Source organism: Poecilia reticulata, chromosome 13 (genome assembly GCF_904066995.2).
Source record: "Poecilia reticulata chromosome 13, P_reticulata-male-v2, whole genome shotgun sequence".
NCBI classification, from domain to species: Eukaryota; Metazoa; Chordata; class Actinopteri; order Cyprinodontiformes; family Poeciliidae; genus Poecilia; species Poecilia reticulata.
In genome coordinates, this window is record NC_088842.1 from 17,759,732 (window position 1) to 17,775,975 (window position 16,244).

The 16,244-nt window shown below is 40.5% G+C and overlaps 4 protein-coding genes across 9 annotated transcripts in view; 2 read left to right on the top strand and 2 right to left on the bottom strand.

Annotated features, from left to right (window-relative positions):
- On the bottom strand, window positions 1-1,881 carry mrpl44 (mitochondrial ribosomal protein L44). The gene is made up of 4 exons (XM_008425369.3): window positions 1,675-1,881; window positions 903-1,371; window positions 622-800; window positions 1-503 (listed from the first exon to the last, which is right to left on the bottom strand). Exons 1-4 carry the CDS (start codon window positions 1,848-1,850, stop codon window positions 332-334), a joined length of 996 nt encoding a protein of 331 aa, XP_008423591.2. The 5' UTR covers window positions 1,851-1,881; the 3' UTR covers window positions 1-331.
- Window positions 1,870-4,242, top strand: dnaaf1 (dynein axonemal assembly factor 1). Its single transcript, XM_008425372.2, has 2 exons — window positions 1,870-3,031; window positions 3,110-4,242. The coding sequence occupies exons 1-2, from the start codon at window positions 2,098-2,100 to the stop codon at window positions 3,898-3,900; spliced, it is 1,725 nt and encodes a 574-aa protein (XP_008423594.1). The 5' UTR covers window positions 1,870-2,097; the 3' UTR covers window positions 3,901-4,242.
- Window positions 4,240-9,232, bottom strand: mffa (mitochondrial fission factor a). Of its 5 annotated transcripts, none has more exons than XM_008425374.2 (8): window positions 9,052-9,232; window positions 8,405-8,624; window positions 7,163-7,332; window positions 6,957-7,039; window positions 6,174-6,335; window positions 5,201-5,257; window positions 4,895-4,979; window positions 4,240-4,802 (listed from the first exon to the last, which is right to left on the bottom strand). In XM_008425374.2, exons 1-8 carry the CDS (start codon window positions 9,052-9,054, stop codon window positions 4,671-4,673), a joined length of 912 nt encoding a protein of 303 aa, XP_008423596.1. In that variant the 5' UTR covers window positions 9,055-9,232; the 3' UTR covers window positions 4,240-4,670. The 5 variants fall into 5 exon arrangements, with proteins under 5 accessions (XP_008423596.1, XP_008423595.1, XP_017163804.1 ...); XM_008425373.3 differs by having other exon boundaries at window positions 7,160-7,332; window positions 9,052-9,230; XM_017308315.1 differs by lacking the exon at window positions 6,174-6,335 and having other exon boundaries at window positions 7,160-7,332.
- A 14-nt stretch (window positions 9,233-9,246) lies between these two features.
- The window catches only part of egfem1 (EGF-like and EMI domain containing 1), a 46,702-nt gene continuing 39,704 nt past the window's right edge, over window positions 9,247-16,244 (top strand). Inside the window, exons 1-5 of one of the 2 annotated variants that reach the window (XM_008425378.2) lie at window positions 9,247-9,348; window positions 10,475-10,604; window positions 11,449-11,583; window positions 12,123-12,232; window positions 12,403-12,507. In XM_008425378.2, coding sequence (XP_008423600.2) covers window positions 10,522-10,604; window positions 11,449-11,583; window positions 12,123-12,232; window positions 12,403-12,507 — 433 coding nt within the window. In that variant the 5' untranslated portion in view covers window positions 9,247-9,348; window positions 10,475-10,521. Of the gene's footprint in view, window positions 9,349-10,105; window positions 10,605-11,448; window positions 11,584-12,122; window positions 12,233-12,402; window positions 12,508-16,244 lie in introns of those variants that run through there. The other variant, XM_081614953.1, reaches the window with a different exon arrangement.

A 16,244-nucleotide genomic window follows, 5' to 3' on the forward strand; every position in this document is an offset into this window, starting at 1 on the left:
TACATTCACACAAACATTTTATTACATGTGAGTTGTATCACAGTACAAAGCACACAACAGAGCAGCTGCATTATTTACAGGAAAGCTAAATGTCAGGTCTATTTCAGGCATTGTACTATTCTGACAGGCTTACACTCCTTATGTTCAACAGATGACCTCTGGTGTTCTTATTTCTCTGTGGTAATGACATTTGAAATCCAAATATAGTAAATCCTGAAAAGTGGACTCAAGTTTAATTATAACCTGTTGAAAGTCTATGCCGTGTAACACCTGCAACTTTGTCCCCTATTAGATTCATAGTGATTTAAGATCTTTATTAACTTGTCAGTTGCTACTGACTGACTGACTGAAGTAACGTCCGCTGATGTTGCTGTTGTGGAGAGAAGTCAAAGGGTCTGCGGTTCTCAGCGAAGCCATAAAGTTTCCGTAGAGCCACACGTGCCGCTTCCTCCTCAGCTCCGACAAGCGTCTCACCTGGACCTTGAGCCAGGAGTTTTGTGCCACTAGATGAATCAGAAAATAAGCAAAGCAGGAACATGATGCATACGTAAATTATTTCTAGGAATCTCACATTCAAATGACAATAGGCAGCAAAAACAGCACGCATGATTGCACATGTACCTGTACAAGCCGACAAAGTAGAGCGGGAGAACAGTACTGGCTCCTGCAGACCTGATGAGACGAGGTTCTGGCAGAGGAATATTTCTCTTTGCAAGTTCCTCCACCAGCAGTCCCATTGGATTCACCACAGTCCACATATCAAACAGGTCCTTTCCTATCAGCTGAGTCAATAGGAAATCCTGTGGGGGTAGCAGAGAAGTTGGGCATGAGGATCATTTACTGTAAAAACAACCTTAAAACGATTAATTTAAAAAAGAAACAAGCACCAACAAGTTCCTTACTCTGAGAAAGAATGCAGCTCGCTCTGCCCCACTGCTTTCCTCCAGAGCGCCGATCACCGCCATGAAAGTGGAGTTCAGCACCTCGTCCGGAACAGGGAATTCTGCACTCATTGTAAGATCCTCTATGCCAAGATTTCTTGCAACATAAGTCACAACTGACAGACTGCTAAGGTGCCCCACAATGCACTCAACCCCCTCATGTGGCAGACTAGGAAAGCTTGCCCTGCACCAGTCGGTCAGGATGCTTTTAGTCAGGCCTTCTCCCTTTTTGCTCAGCTGAAGATTGTCTTTCAGAACCAAGGCCGTGGTCTCAGAGTCAACCTCCAGCTTTTTTCTCCTCTCCTGCTCCGCCTGCAGGTAACACGGATTGACGAAGGCTGTTTTAAGTAACTGCAGAGAGAAGTTTTCATGGAGACGGGAACTGAAAGCCTGAACCTCTGAATGGTAATCCCAATTAGGCTGTTGCCACCTGAAGGAGATGAGGAAGAGAAGACAGTGTTTTCCATAAATATTGCAATGTCATTCGAAAATGTTGGCAAAATGAGCAACTGGACCTGCTGAAGAGCTGGAAATATCATACATATAATGAACGTTTTTGCCCTCATTAAGGTTGTGTGAGCAACAAATTGTTTCTGCAATCTAAAGCTAAAAAAAAGTAGATACTTTCTCTACCTCACCATTCTTTTTTTCTACTAATGAAAAACAATGCCATATTAGGCTCCTAAACGATTGGCCTTGAGATGCTCTTTAGCATTAGCTAAATGTCAGTCACCGTGGCTTCGGTGGCGGAGGTCCTTCGAGCTGTAACTTCTTCGCCATAATATATGTGTAAGCTCTCATCCATCGTTTCTTCTCCCTAACCTGTGTCAGTGAAGGGCTTCTGGAAACGAGCTGACACTGCAGCCTAAATGTTAGCACGCCGCGTTTTAACGTGTAGCCCGCCGCCATGTTTCCTCCTACCAGTGGAGTGTGTTACACTGATAAGTGTCCGACGCGAACAGAACTCTCTGTCGGGGAGTAACCATGGAAACCAACGTAAACCATAATTAACGTTGACAAACAAAGCGGATTGCCAGATAGTTATCCAGTTTGGCCAGTGCTTCACTACATTTCCGCAACTGATACTTTTTTTCAAATTTCGTCTGCGGATTTATTTAAATATATTTTTGGGGGGAATTACCCGAATGTGAAGAGGATGGACGATAAGGTGACAACAGAAAACGCAACGGAAAGACAAAACACCGATGATACTTCTGGCAGAAACGGATCAGGTGGGCTTCAAAATACATTTGAAGAAAAAAATAAAAATAGATACCAGTGGCAGACCTCAGTGCAAGAGGAAAAACATTCAGAGCCAAGGATGACCAAGAAGTTCCTCAAAGACCTCTGCAAGAAGAACAAACTGTACTCCACACCTAGCTTGAATGACACACTGTACCTGCATTTTAAGGGTTTCTCCAAGATTGAGAACCTGGAAGAATACACAGGGCTCAAATGTCTCTGGCTGGAAAGCAATGGTCTCCAGAGGATTGAGAACCTGGATGCTCAGACTGACCTTCGCTGCTTGTTCCTGCACCAGAACCTCATTTGCAAGCTGGAAAACCTGGAACCCATGAAGAAACTCTGCACCCTGAACGTCTCCAACAACTACATCCACATGATAGAGAACATCTCCTGCCTTCCTGAACTCAGCACTCTACAAATATCCCACAACAAACTGGAGAGTGCGAAGGACGTAGAGCATCTGGGCGAGTGCATGGCCATCAACGTGTTGGACCTGTCTCACAATCTGTTACACGACCCTGAGATTGTCTCCGTGTTGGAGGCAATGCCAGAACTGAGGGTGCTGAACCTGATGGGAAATGAGGTGGTGAGGAAAATCCCAAACTACAGGAAGACCCTGATTATCCACCTTAAGCAGCTCACCTTCCTCGATGACCGGCCCGTGTTCCCCAAAGACAGGGCATGTGCAGAGGCGTGGGCCAAGGACGGGCTGGAGGGGGAGTGGAAGGAGAGAGCGGCATGGGTGTCACGGGAGAGAAGGAAAATCCAGGACAGCTTGGATGAATTGGCGAAAATCCGTGAGAAAGCCCTGGAGAAAAAACGCCTGCGAGAGTTGCAAGCGGAAGGTGAGCATTGTTCAGCTTTGATTTGAACAGTTATTTGGAAAAATGTAACGTTTAACTGTATAATTACTTTTCTTTTAGGGAAAATTGAGACAGCTCCTACTTCAGTCATGGCTAGTGAAGAAAACACGGAGACTTTGTCTCCCTCTGAAGGAGAGGATGTCCAGATCTTTACGGAGGGCAGCCAGGAAGATTTGAAGGTTGACAAAAGTGAGGCAAACGACAGAGATCTCAACGCAGAAGAGCCGGAGGAGGACAAGTTTGATACAGAAAATGATGATCAGTTTCAAATCAAGCACGACACAGGAGAGAATGTCTGGGCGAACTCTGTACAAGGTGGACAGATACTGCAGATAAATGTGGGAGAAGAAAATCACAAGTTAACAAAGGACAGAGAGCATAAGTTGTCTGAAAACACACAGCCTACGCAGGTTTCTCCCGGTCTTTCAGAAGAAGATGAGCTTGTACCGTTACATGGTCCTGGACCGTTAGTTACAGAGCTGGAGGACGGAGAGCAGCTGGAAACCATCCACCTTCCCATAAGCCAGTCACTGCGTATTGACGAGCTGCCCGACTTGGAAGACGTGGATACAGAAGACTTCCCCGGAATATCCCATCAGCAGGACTTCAAACCAAAAATAGAAGTCATATCAGGAGATGGCGATGAAGAGACACCGACTGAGAATCAGGGCGGGGGCATCTTCGGTCTCAGCCATGACGGAACGTCCTCGCCGTTTCCAGGTGACTGCAACAAATCAACTGGGCTCCCTAACGATTCATCACTGCTCTATCCAGAAGATGATGATGATTGGCTTACTCACTATCCAGGATCCAATCAACCTTCCTCAGAGAAACAATGTTTGATTGAGTAAGTGAACTGATACCTTTAGATGTAAACATATTTTGTTTTTTTTTTTATACAAAATTGGCCTCCTGCAATATTTGAAATTACAAAACGTTTATCTGACAGTCAAATGTGGCCTTTAGGATGCAACTGGAAATGACTCTCACATAAAGAGTTGAAATTCAGCTTGTTTGATACGTTTCAGCACATTTGGTGAAAGAAATCCAATTTTTAACTGATTCAACTTCTTGCAGGTACCCCTTTTTCAAGACTTACAAAAGCAAAAGTTCATGTGGACTTTTTTGTGTAACAGCAAATTTACAATGTTTTTTTTTATCTAGTTCGGACATCAATAAAAACAAGAAAATGCTTTGCATGTATTACTTTAATTATTTTACATTACATTTCCTAGGTGATGTCACATATTACTCCCCCTGCAATAAATATTTCACATGTTACCACATAGCAAATGTCTCCACGTTGTAGGTTAAGACCAATGCCGTCCTGCTTCAGTATGTCCTCCCACAGCTTTAGGTGCCATAAACAAATATTTACAAATCATTTATGACTGGGCAGAAAAGTTTGGAATAAAAGCAAAACAAGAACAAACAAACAAACAAAAAAAACATGGACAGGATGAAATAAGAGTAGAAAAATAAAACTGTACATGTGTTAAATAAACAAAACCCAGAATATCATTCCTGTGCAGGTTATGTCTCATAAATCCCAAAATATTTTAACACAAGGACAAAATGCAGCGAAGTAGCTAATATTCAATATATTGAATACAGACCAGCTCTAACGCCGCAACCACACCCAGGTGTTAACGAGCCAGAAAGCAACACTGATCGAGTACATAATCATCTCTCGCTTTGCTCTCTCCTTGTTCTCGTCTTCCAAGTGTTTGAGTCTCTTGTTCAACTTGATGAGCTGTTGAGACACATTTTTTAAAAAAAGCAAATCGTTTTCTACTGTTTCTAAAAATTTCAGTCACCTGCAATAAAATATTTGTTAAAGCTAACCTGGCGCCGAAGTGTGGTCGCGTCGACTGCCGTCATGTCATCCGCTGGCCCTTCCAGGGCACTTTCAGTTGTCGACAATGCAAACCTTAAAAAACAAACAAAAACAATCTTTTTACATTTTTTTTTTTTAAAAACCAAACCATCCACGGCTCCTAGTAGTAACATTTTAGACTATATATTTCAGGTAAACATAATGCCGTGGCTGAGAATTACTGGACCTCATTTTAAAACACAATGAGTAGTAGAGCCAAGAAAGGTTAAGGACAGGGAAAGAGGAGGAAAATATGAAGTGCCAGGTGAAGTTACCTGGAATCAGGCAAGGGGTTGGAGCTCAAACCTGACCCCCCTCGCAGAGACGGTTTGCTAAAGATGTGGGGAAACACAGAGAAGGGAGAAGGGAAAAAGAGATCTAGAAAAACACAGTGTTGCACATACCACCCATGCCACTAGAGCCCACAAGACGGAGCTTGCTAGACATTCTACGATGTTATAGTTAACACGAGAACTCCTAATATGTTACTGGAGGAGAGATCACATGTGGGAAGCATTTTAAGAAGCCTCTCCCATACTGTACACAAGGCAGAGTCGGAGGCGGGGCTGAAGATGAAGTGTTTGTGTTTTCACCTCGAGTGAACCTACGCTAGACTCGGGATGAGGGAACCGAGAGGAACGCGAGAGCCAAAACGTTAGTACAAATTTTAAAAAAAGGTACTTTTTCTAACGTATGCAAAGTTACTTATATTTTGCCACAGACCTTTGGTATGTGACAAGTTCTGAATTTAAGTTGAAAATTGAGAACTACACTTTTTATACTTGACGCTCTTTAGATTAATGGAGCTGATTTCTCAAAAGTGACTGTTCACCTTCCTTCAAAGGTAAATATGAAGTCTGATGACTGACTCAGCGTTCACTGCCAGGAAACCTGACGACTGCTCTCTTAATCACATGACTTTAATACTTGCAGAAGAACTGGCTTTATTACAAGCCTCAAGCTGTAAGCTCAAGTCATCAGCCATGTCTTCTTTTATTATTTTCAGAAACTACTTAATATTCTTATTACCATTATCTGTATCCCAGGACATATTTTTATTATTATAAATCGCCAGTGCTAAAAAAAAAAAATAAATAAATAAAAAAATCCGTCAATCGTGGAAAAGAGCATAAAATCAGCATCAGCAAAAATTGGAATAAGCTGCTGGGAAAACATTTAAAGAAGTTTGCATTTGACTCGCTGGCAATACTCTTTACAAAACAAATGACCAGTTAGTTGGGAGGTCACCTGCGTGGGTTCTCATCCAAGACCTCCAGGACCTGCTGATAGGCCCGACGTGTAGTGGACTGGATGAAAGACAGAACACCGCTAGCGCTGTACACGTTGTGCTCTTCAGCCATGTTGAGGGAAGGGCGTGACTGGTTAGTGGTCGGGGGGTGCGAAGTTGTACTGCTCAGTGCCCACCATTACAGGGATCAAATTTGAAGGGAAAGAAGGGAAAAGGGCAGAAGAAGAGGAAGGAAAGGGAGAGAAATAAGGAAAAGGTACAACCCCCCACGGTCTGTATAAAAACTTAAGGCAGATCAATGCAAAGAAAAGAAGCAGCGACGGAGACCTGTCAGCCATTTTAGCAAAAGCGCTCAACACGAACAGAAACAGGCTAATCCCTCTCTCGTGACGTGAAAGCAACTTGATGAACTTCATGCCACATGATGCTGTGCTGCAGAAAAGAATCTGGAGGAGAAAACGTCTTCCCTTCACAGGCTTTTACTCTTCGCCACAACCAACCCGTCTAATCAAAGTACACATAATAAAACCAAAGCTTTTAAATCATTGACGTATACAATATTAATAATGAAAACTGACAAGACAGGCCGCTTTCATTATTTGTCTGCAAGCAGCAGACGTTCTGGCAGACGAGATGCAGCCACGGGTGACCGGATGGAAGATGAGAGTGGACCAAATAAAAAGTAAGAGCTAGAAGAACGACACGGCTTGCTACTACATGCAAACCTCAGCAGAGCTAAGACAGAGCTTAGCTAATGATGGCATCTGTGGCAAAATACTTACGCAGATTCATTATGAGTTAGTTGGCGGACGGCTGCATTCTCACTGGCAGAACGCTCCCGCCTTAAACGTCCCTGGGGCTGCACCTATGACAAGAAAAATGAAGACAGCCGATTTATGTTTTGAAGCAATGATGTTGCGACACCAAGTAGAATCGCGAGCCCTTTGTACTTATAAGATGTGCAACTTATAAGCTTATGCCCTACCACCTCCTCAGTGTCTGGAGCTGTCTGATGCTCTTCTTCCAAGAAGTCCAGGGGTCGATCACTGAGGGTCAGGACTCTGGGAGGAGTTTTCAGCGCCAGAGTTTCAAGGGGTGTTGACTGGATGAGGTCTAAGTCTCTGGGTCTGGGGAAGTGGGCGTCTGCATCTGCATCTCCTGACAAATCACAAAGTAAAGCTAAACAATCAGCACCAACCCCAAAACATGTAAGTCATTGTGTTCTGCATTAGAAAGTGGCATGCCAGTATCTCTGTTTCATTTTCAGTTTTTAGCAGCTGACATGATATGACGAATAAAACAAAATAGCCCCAAAGCATAGGGTAGGAAAATGCCTGGACCTTCGACTTTTGGCTCTGTGTTGTTTGTAAGTAGTTGGAACAAGGATAAGGGTATCATTGGCTGGCAGTATTATTGTTAAATATCAACTGTAATAAAAACACATTCTCCTCTCCTTCGTAATTGACATTGCAAGCTTTCCAACTATCTCTGTGACCTTTATTCTCTTGGGTACTATTATCTGTGATAGGCGTGGACACCTGATAAAGTGACACTCCATCAAAAAGCAGAATCTAAACATACATTTCTGACACTATGATAAATGTTGCCTTCCAAAAAGAGTTCTGCGATATTAATATTGCACAAAATATATTGCAAATTAAGATATATTTTTGATACAATGTGCAGCACAAGCTGAAAGGTGCAGATTGTTAGACATAGCAACATCTTTTTACACATCTTCCCATCTCTAAATTCCAAGTTTCAAATCTTGCCAATTTTTATACACAACGTTCGAGTAAGTACAATCTGCTCTTAAAAATGGTGATACAGTGGCTGGATGTTGCACAAATCATTTAAATAATAGTAAATAACTATTTTATGGCTTTTTTGTGTATGGACAAACTTAAAGAAGACATGCTTAAAAATCTTTAACACTTGTCCAACTGCGACTGCATTGTGTGTTTATCATGCATTTCAAAGAAAGTTAAACACTGCAGATTCAATGCTTTGCTTCCAACTAAGCTAGTCAAATTTTAAGAACCACATATCCATTTTCAAACTCTGATACAAACAAAATAAACTGTCAACCAGTGTTTGTTTGTTTGTTTCCTTTTCAAATGATTTTACGTTCATCTGTAGGTTCTCACTCAGAAATCCATACTAAAATACTGATACTAAAATGTTAAACTCTTAGTAATAAAGCGGCGAGGCACAAATAATATACACCAACCTGCAATCACGATCCTGTCTGGCACTTGCATTATGACGCTGGGGGGCACTTCCTGTAAACCATCGCCGGGCTCTTCGTGTGAATGAGGAGCCACTTTGAGCTTCTGCGGGATGCGCATCTTCTGGCTGATCCCCTCGGTGTACTCCAGCTCATACTGAATGCGGTTTATCTCCGCCATCTCTACAGTCGGGGATGGAAATGCTGCTCCGCTCATTTGACTCTGTGGAATCCAAACAGGAGGAGCTGTTGACTCATAAAAAGTGGTTTTAGCAGTACTTTCATTTCTCAGCTGTTGTTGTACGTTGACAGAGATTGTTGACGTGGTTTGTTTATTTTTAAACAGTCCAATGTTGCTCTGTTGGAAACCTCAGTCTCGTGATGCTATCATATGACAAAAGCAGAAAAAAAACAAAAAAAAAACGACCAAACCGCTTCGACTATTGCAAGAAATTTATGCTGCCTAGCATTAAGCTAGCACCGACTTATCAATACCAGAAAATAAAAAAACATATTTTACCAGTAGCAAACTAACGTCCACAATATTTATTAAGTACGTGCATCTGTCTTGACCAGAAATATGATCGAGAGTGAGAAAACAACTTAGCCTCCTCGCCATTTCGAGCTAACACTTTAGCGCGGTTACTTACCATTCTAAATGTTGGCTAACGCAGCGACCTCTCTAAAAACGTATTTATTAAATAAAACCAGGAAGGGACTTCTGTTGGTGTTCCAACGTATTAGGTTAGGAACAAAAATTCCAAATAGTATAGCTGTTTAACATCTCTTTGTATTCATATGAGAGAGGAGGTTCCTCTCGCTCCTTGCCCTGTTTCTACTTTAAACAGGAAATGTTTCTTGTTATTCTTGATTTTTTTTTCTTGCGGATAGCATCCAACGTGAAGATACATTATCGCCATCTACTGTATTGGAGTGTATAACTTAGCGTAAGTTATATATTCATTCAATCCATTTTCCTTTGAAAATAATAAGGAAATGCTTTATTGGTCTTTTTGTGTCTAGACTAATAATGTCGTCACGCCATGTTTCTTTAATTCTTGTTTTTAACTTTTCACATTGACTTATTGTATGTTCTGCTGTTTCCAGTAGAATATACAGGAAACAGCATGTTGATGCCACAATCACGTTTACCTGTTGGATGTTTACCCATCAAATGTAAAGTTTTATTTAACCCTGTTTGTCCTAATCACAACACAACCTTGTTATAGCTGATTTTACTCTAAATTGCATTCTCCTTACTGTCTGTTGTATGGGATAACATTTAGTCCACTCCTCCAAAAATCTGCTGCCAGAATGGCTTTATTTCTTAATAATAAATTTTATTTCAGATTTACCAAATCTCATATTAATCTCATACCCACATAAACCAAGCTATTACTTGAGACTATAAGTCTAAATATAATTAAATTTAATTCTCCAACTTTGTATGGCTTTCAGATGACACTGTTAATTAAAATGTCAAGATAACCTCTGAAAAGTGTGCAGGTGGATATAAAGGTTGAAAATTAAGTTTATCTTAACAAAACACACACACACACACACACACACACACGCACGCACGCACGCACGCACGCACGCACGCACGCACACACACACACACACACACACACACACACACACACACACACACACACACACACACACACACACACACACACACACAAGAAAATAAAGAAACTAACCAGAATGCATGCAAAGAGTTCAATGTCGAATAAGCACAACCTTCTGTAATACACTGTAAAAAAAAAGGAAGAAAAAAAAGATAAGAAAACAGGCTGCGACAACAAAGCAGGCACATTCAGCGTCCTCCCCCCTCCCCTCCCTTTTGGCCCCCACCATCCTGGGTGTTTGTGGGTGGTGCATTTAACACAGAGGCTCTCAAAGACTCAGAGAGTCTCCCCTTCACCTAATCAGTAGCATGAACCGGGAATCAAATCAAAAACATCACTCCATGTTAGCCAAAAAATCTCTTGAGCTTGAACGTGGACTTCCATAATTTTGTCAGAATGTTTTGGATTTAACGGGCTTTTTTTTTTTTCTTTTTTTTTTTAGTCTGCACAGCTGAATCTTCAACAACGTGTCTGTAAGCAGCTGGAACTATGTTTCCAAAGATTTTCTATATATGTGTGAAATTATTCAGCGCTATGCACTTCGCATCATCTGCAGACCTGCAGCTTGGCATGTAAGTAAGATGTTAGCTAGTTTCCGACGCTAATTGGTGACTTCCCAGGTGAATGAGAAAATTCTGCTTTAACATGCGATATACACGAATGAAATAAATCAGGAGGCACGCTGAATTTTGATAGACGAATACATGACTATTTTTTGGAAATAACTTTTGTTTGTGTCCTTTATGTGTGGTCTGCCCACTAGGGGTCTCCATTTCAGGTCCCACGGAAGATAGGATATGTACTGTACACACAGCAGCAGTTTTACATCGTTCACTTCCAGTGGAATGCTACTTTTTGTTTCTTTATCCATGTGGCACTCTACCACTGAGTTCCAATTTCAAATAAACTGTCCGATATATTAAAGGAGGCTTCTTTTCATTAGGGGACAACCACAGTACTTCCTCTAATTAACTTCAAGCTTTATTGAAGCCAGATGCCTCGTGGAGGCAGCCAGTCGTTGTAAGGTGGCCGAAATTACAACACAAATGAATTCGAGCTAACTAAACACAGTTGTCTGGAGTTTATGTTTGTACAATGATTTATGCAGGCATGAACTGCATCTATCTATCTATCTATCTATCTATCTATCTATCTATCTATCTATCTATCTATCTATCTATCTATCTATCTATCTATCTATCTATCTATCTATCTATCTATCTATCTATCTGTCTGTCTGTCTGTCTGTCTGTCTGTCTGTCTGTCTGTAAGATGACCTGTCTGTCTGTAAGATGACCAGTCTGTCTGTAAGATGACCAGAGGGATCTCACAACTAAGTCATCCATGTACAGTGACCAACCAGTATTGCTGTAGTGTTGCTACGTCACTCTTTTCTGTACCTTCCCCAATGCAAAGGCCAAATGTTTGCGCCACCCAGGAGGTGTCCATGTTGGGGGTCCTCCAGCCCTGTGTTCAGGCGTTGACCCGCACGGTGCAGGTGTGGAAGCAGGGCTGCACAAGCCGCAGATGGTGTGTGGGATTTGAGAGAAGGTAAGAAAAATCCAGTTTGTATCACATTACACACATGTACTTTTAACACCATTCTCAAAGTTGTTCCCATCTTAAGCAAGTAGTCAAGATGAATGTTCCATCAAGGCTGAAAATGCCCAGGAAATTTTTAATTTTTTTCTCTACATTTTGTCATCAGTGTATTTTATTTAAATCTTTTTAAAATAGAACAAAAGAGTAAGCATAATGCATCTCTTTCAAGATTAAAAAAATATATATATATAATTTGAAAAGCATGGTGTGCATTGGTCTTTTGTCTCATTTTCAGATGATTATCAAAAAAGGAAAAAAATCATGCAACCATATGTTTCTTTTGTACTGGTCCACTACGCCAAACAAAAATTCAAACTAAATCAAGTCAAGTCTGTGGAGGTAACATGACAAAATGTGAAAGGGTTAAAGTCTCTCTCACTTGATCTTATGTACTTTGTATAACAATGACTACTATTGTTTTATGCTTACAAAATACCACAGTACAGCCTCTAAAAATATGTACATGTAACAGAAAGTCTTCTCCTTAGGACTTCGTACTACACAGCATACAGGCAAGCGTACAGCATGGATTTTCACACAGTCTATAAATGTTGTCCCGGTTGGGCTCAGAAAGACAATGAGATGGGCTGTCTACATAGTGAGTAAATAAGCATCTCATTGATGTACGGCAAATATCTTATATAAATTGACTGGAAATATTGATTAGAAAATTGTCGGCTTTCTGCAAAGAAGTGCTTCACTTGTTTCCAGTTAACAGAACCAAATATATCAGCAACATGATGGTGTGTGATGTTGAATTATCCACAGGGGTGTGCAGTGCTAATGCCTGTCTTAATGGTGGGAGATGTGCAGAGACTGGGGAGCGTATTTGTCACTGTCCATTAGGCTTCAAAGGTCCCCGGTGCCAGTATGGTAAGTTTTTCATTTCCACTTACGAGAATACTTACCAACTAAAAATATGCTGTTGTTTTCAATACCTTTCGTATTTTATGAAATGTTTATAGTTACCTGTAGATTTAGCGTCACTGAACTTAGTTACATTTGCAGAAAACAACACATCCGTTAACTGTTATTAGCATTTCTCAAATTTCGTGCTTTATCTTTTTTAAATTGCTAATCTTAGATGGAGCTGTAATTGGATAATGCTGCAGTATGGAGTTGCTATTGAAGGTAGACTTTTTTTTTTATGGGACTAATTGGTTTTAATGGGCTAAATCAGGAATTTATGGTGTCTTTGGCCAAAGAGTTTAGTAAAGTCGCGTTACATCGACAATCTTCAACATCTTTTGTGACTTTGTCTGCAAAAGCACACAGTACTTCCAACTTTTGAATTGAAAGAAGAATAATTTACATTTATATCTATCTCCAGTGAAACATGGTGGTATTAGCATTCTACTGTAATCATGTGTTGATCTTTTCAACAGTGGATGAAAAGCAGGCTAGACTTGATGGGAATAAGGATGGACTCTTGGCTTTTGAATCTATACTTTAATACAACTGAAATTTTACAGTTTTCATAGATGCTCTTTGATCGAATCCGAAATATTTTGCAATGAATAATCTGTAGGAGAGCAATGTGAACCAGCGTTTTTGCTGAAAATTGTAGGCAAAATATAGTGAATCTAATAATTGTTAAACTTCTTCAAAATTTCCAGAATGTGACTGCCTTTTGATAGCTTGGAGAAACTGATCCATCTGACAGCCAGTATTTTATATTATACAAATAGGACACACTGACGTTTATACAGCCTTAAACAACAAAATGTAAAGGGATCGTACATGAATTATTTTGTGTAAAGTTTGGTTGCTGATTGGTTGTCAGTGTATGCTCTTGCTGACCTGGTTGTCTGTATGTCCCCTGCCTGTCCAAACTTAACAGGGTGAGAGTTGTTTAAGTTTTAGAAAGCTGTTGTAGAAACAGAATGCGGTGGAGATGATATTTGGTCACTACTCTCATGTGCTTGGAAACCAATGAACACACACACATACTGTACATTGCAGAAGTTATTCCATCTGATTCCTCAACCTTCCCAGAAGGGAATGTCCTGTCATTGCACTGCCAGGGATTTTAAACAGATCTCTACTTGGTTCATTTCACAATAATGTTTGTTAAAGACAAAGCTCCTCGCTTTTGTTTTTACATGAGCTCTTTGGTTTTCACTCTTCAAGGTGACAGTTCACAATCTGAAATGACCATTGTTTTTCATCCTTCTTTCCTATGCATTTTGTGCTGTGATCCACCGTGGTCTTGGTCTTCTCACTTTGTAAAACACTTTACCTTCTCCCATTTCCCCTGACAGATTTATCCACTGACTCCTGCTAGACTCATTATGTGAATTCAAGCCAAGTGCCTGCGTCCAGTCAAGTTCCTTTACTGAATCCCCCCCTATAAAACAGTAGCAAATGCAAACTGAACACCTGAAAAATGTGTCAGTAATTCTATTTCTTTTTGGCAACCTTTTCTAATTTTCTGGTGTACTGTAGATATTAAATGTTTATATTTCTGGACAAAAGTGTTTATTAATCTGAAACACATTGAACAAACCCGAAAAATGCCCTGAGATTTTGAAAACTTCTTCACAAAGTTATAAGAATATAAACGCTAGCGTTCTCTGTGTTTGATCTACACTTGGGAAATGTTAATGATTAAGTTGTGTGTGTGTGTGTGTGTGTGTGTGTGTGTGTGTGTGTGTGTGTGTGTGTGTGTGGGTGTGTGCGTGCGTGCGTGCGTGTGCGTGTGTGTGTGCGGGTGTGTGTGTGTGTGCGTGTGGGGGTGTGCGTGCATGTGTCGGTGTGTGGAATGGGGGAGAGGACGGGGTTTTGGGGACCCGCAAGAGGACGCAAGCAGCACCCATGCCCAGACTCTGTTCATGAGGCAGTCAGTATCTTACCTCTTGCACAAACCTCTCTGAACATCTGCATTTTTTATGTGATACAAGTTAAGACGTACAAAAAAAAATATTTCCTGGCACCATTCACAGGATATAATTCTAATTCAGGCAGGACAAAACGTTTTCCATAAAACTCAAAGAATTAATCTTAAGCCTTGAAAAAATGTTATGCTTATTTCTGTTTCCTTTAAAATCAGGCCAGAAGGTGACATTTAAAAACCACCTGCTCCAAATCTTTATTAATCTCCAGGTTTCTCTGTCACCTATTGTCGTGTACAGGTCAGTTTTTACCACAGAGAAGGGAAAGTCTGTGCAAAACCTCTGTTGAGCTGAATCTTTCCCGGCCGCCTTAGAATTTCTCTACTGTAAAACGTTTGGCATGCTGGTATTTATTTTGGGTCTGCTCATGCAATTATAAACAAGATAGATGAAACTTACATTACAGTGAATATGGGAGACTTTTTTTTTGTTTTGTGAGCTTTAACATACCTCAGTGACAGATTTATCACCACTTCCATTCAGTTATGATAGAGGAAAACAGATACAGTATTGACCTGGGAATATTGATCTATGTTGATTTATTTTGGACTTTTAAGATATTTTACTTAAAATAATTTTTAATATAGTTTTTTCAGATTTAGCCTAATATGTTTCTGTATTTTTAGATTTGTTATTTTGGTATTAAAGTAAAATAAGGAAAAACTTGAGGAAACTATACATACTATTCCAAACCCTAAAGCAGTTACTATAAACTTGAGTTTTTTGAAATGTGGAATTACCTTGTCAGTAGCAGCCATGATGCTTGAACTTGATTGTGAAATCACACAATCAGCCAAATAGCAAATCAGCTATTACACAAATAGCTGATTTGCTATTTGTGTAAAGAGGCAATTGAACAGGTATACCCAATGAAGTTTCCTGTGACTGCATATTCAGTCATCTTTCCTTTGGCATTGATAGATCAAACAAAGCATGGGAGCTGATAAGCACAATTGAAATTTCACCGCTCGATGTCAAAGCAGCAGAAGAACTTGCCTAATAAGTTGACATAACTCCTTGGAAAATGTCTGCCTACTGTTCTATGTTTAATCTCCATCAAACAATCACCATTACATGAGGATATCTTTAAGCAGATGAGGTTCCTGGATGACCTGAACGTGGACTTTCCAAGGTAACAGACACATGTCAAAGAGTTCATCTACGATTTGCCACACTGAGAATAATACCTCAGAATTCGGGACTTATAAGGATCTTGCTCTGTCCCTTCTTTTCAACACTTATTATCATTTGGTCTCTTGAACTATTAGTGTCTTTGGTGTTCCTGCCAAGTTGTGGTTGTACACCCTGCTGTGTGCTGTTGGGTCGCCTGACCAGCTGCTTTCAATCTCTCCAGTCTGGATTTAGCAGCTCTAACTCTGTGCTGAAACGTCGCAGCTGGCTCTGAAAAAGTTGCATTTGGCCTCCTTTTGAACGCCACTCTGTCTAACTCTGTTAGATCAGACTTTTGCTTGAAGTCAAACTGGTGCATGGGTCTGCATGAAATTAGGAGACCACGGCCACACAAGTGTTATGACAGAAACCATCTGATTCTCGCTAAAGATGTCTTGTGTGTTTTCAAAGTACTTTTGAGAATAGAAGTTCTGGACAGTAGACTGGATCCTGTTAGTCAAGATGGTTTTGATAACAGCAAGCAACATTGTCTGATAGGTTATTTTCTGCTGGTATTGGATGATTTACTATGCGGAAGTGCGGGAAGTC

Bases quoted from the DNA above. Each gene is read 5' to 3' on its own strand.
- mrpl44 (XM_008425369.3), bottom strand. From the start codon at position 1,850: ATGGCGGCGGGCTACACGTTAAAACGCGGCGTGCTAACATTTAGGCTG. The intron at 1,372-1,674 runs GTGACTGACATT...CATCTCCTTCAG, and splicing joins CCTCCGCCACCGAAGCCACG to GTGGCAACAGCCTAATTGGG. The intron at 801-902 runs GTAAGGAACTTG...CTACCCCCACAG, and splicing joins GAGCTGCATTCTTTCTCAGA to GATTTCCTATTGACTCAGCT.
- dnaaf1 (XM_008425372.2), top strand. From the start codon at position 2,098: ATGGACGATAAGGTGACAACAGAAAACGCAACGGAAAGACAAAACACC. The intron at 3,032-3,109 runs GTGAGCATTGTT...CTTTTCTTTTAG, and splicing joins GCGAGAGTTGCAAGCGGAAG to GGAAAATTGAGACAGCTCCT.
- mffa (XM_008425373.3), bottom strand. The intron at 5,258-6,173 runs GTGACCTCCCAA...CCACATCTTTAG, and splicing joins TTGGATGAGAACCCACGCAG to CAAACCGTCTCTGCGAGGGG. The intron at 4,803-4,894 runs GTTAGCTTTAAC...GTGTCTCAACAG, and splicing joins CGACCACACTTCGGCGCCAG to CTCATCAAGTTGAACAAGAG.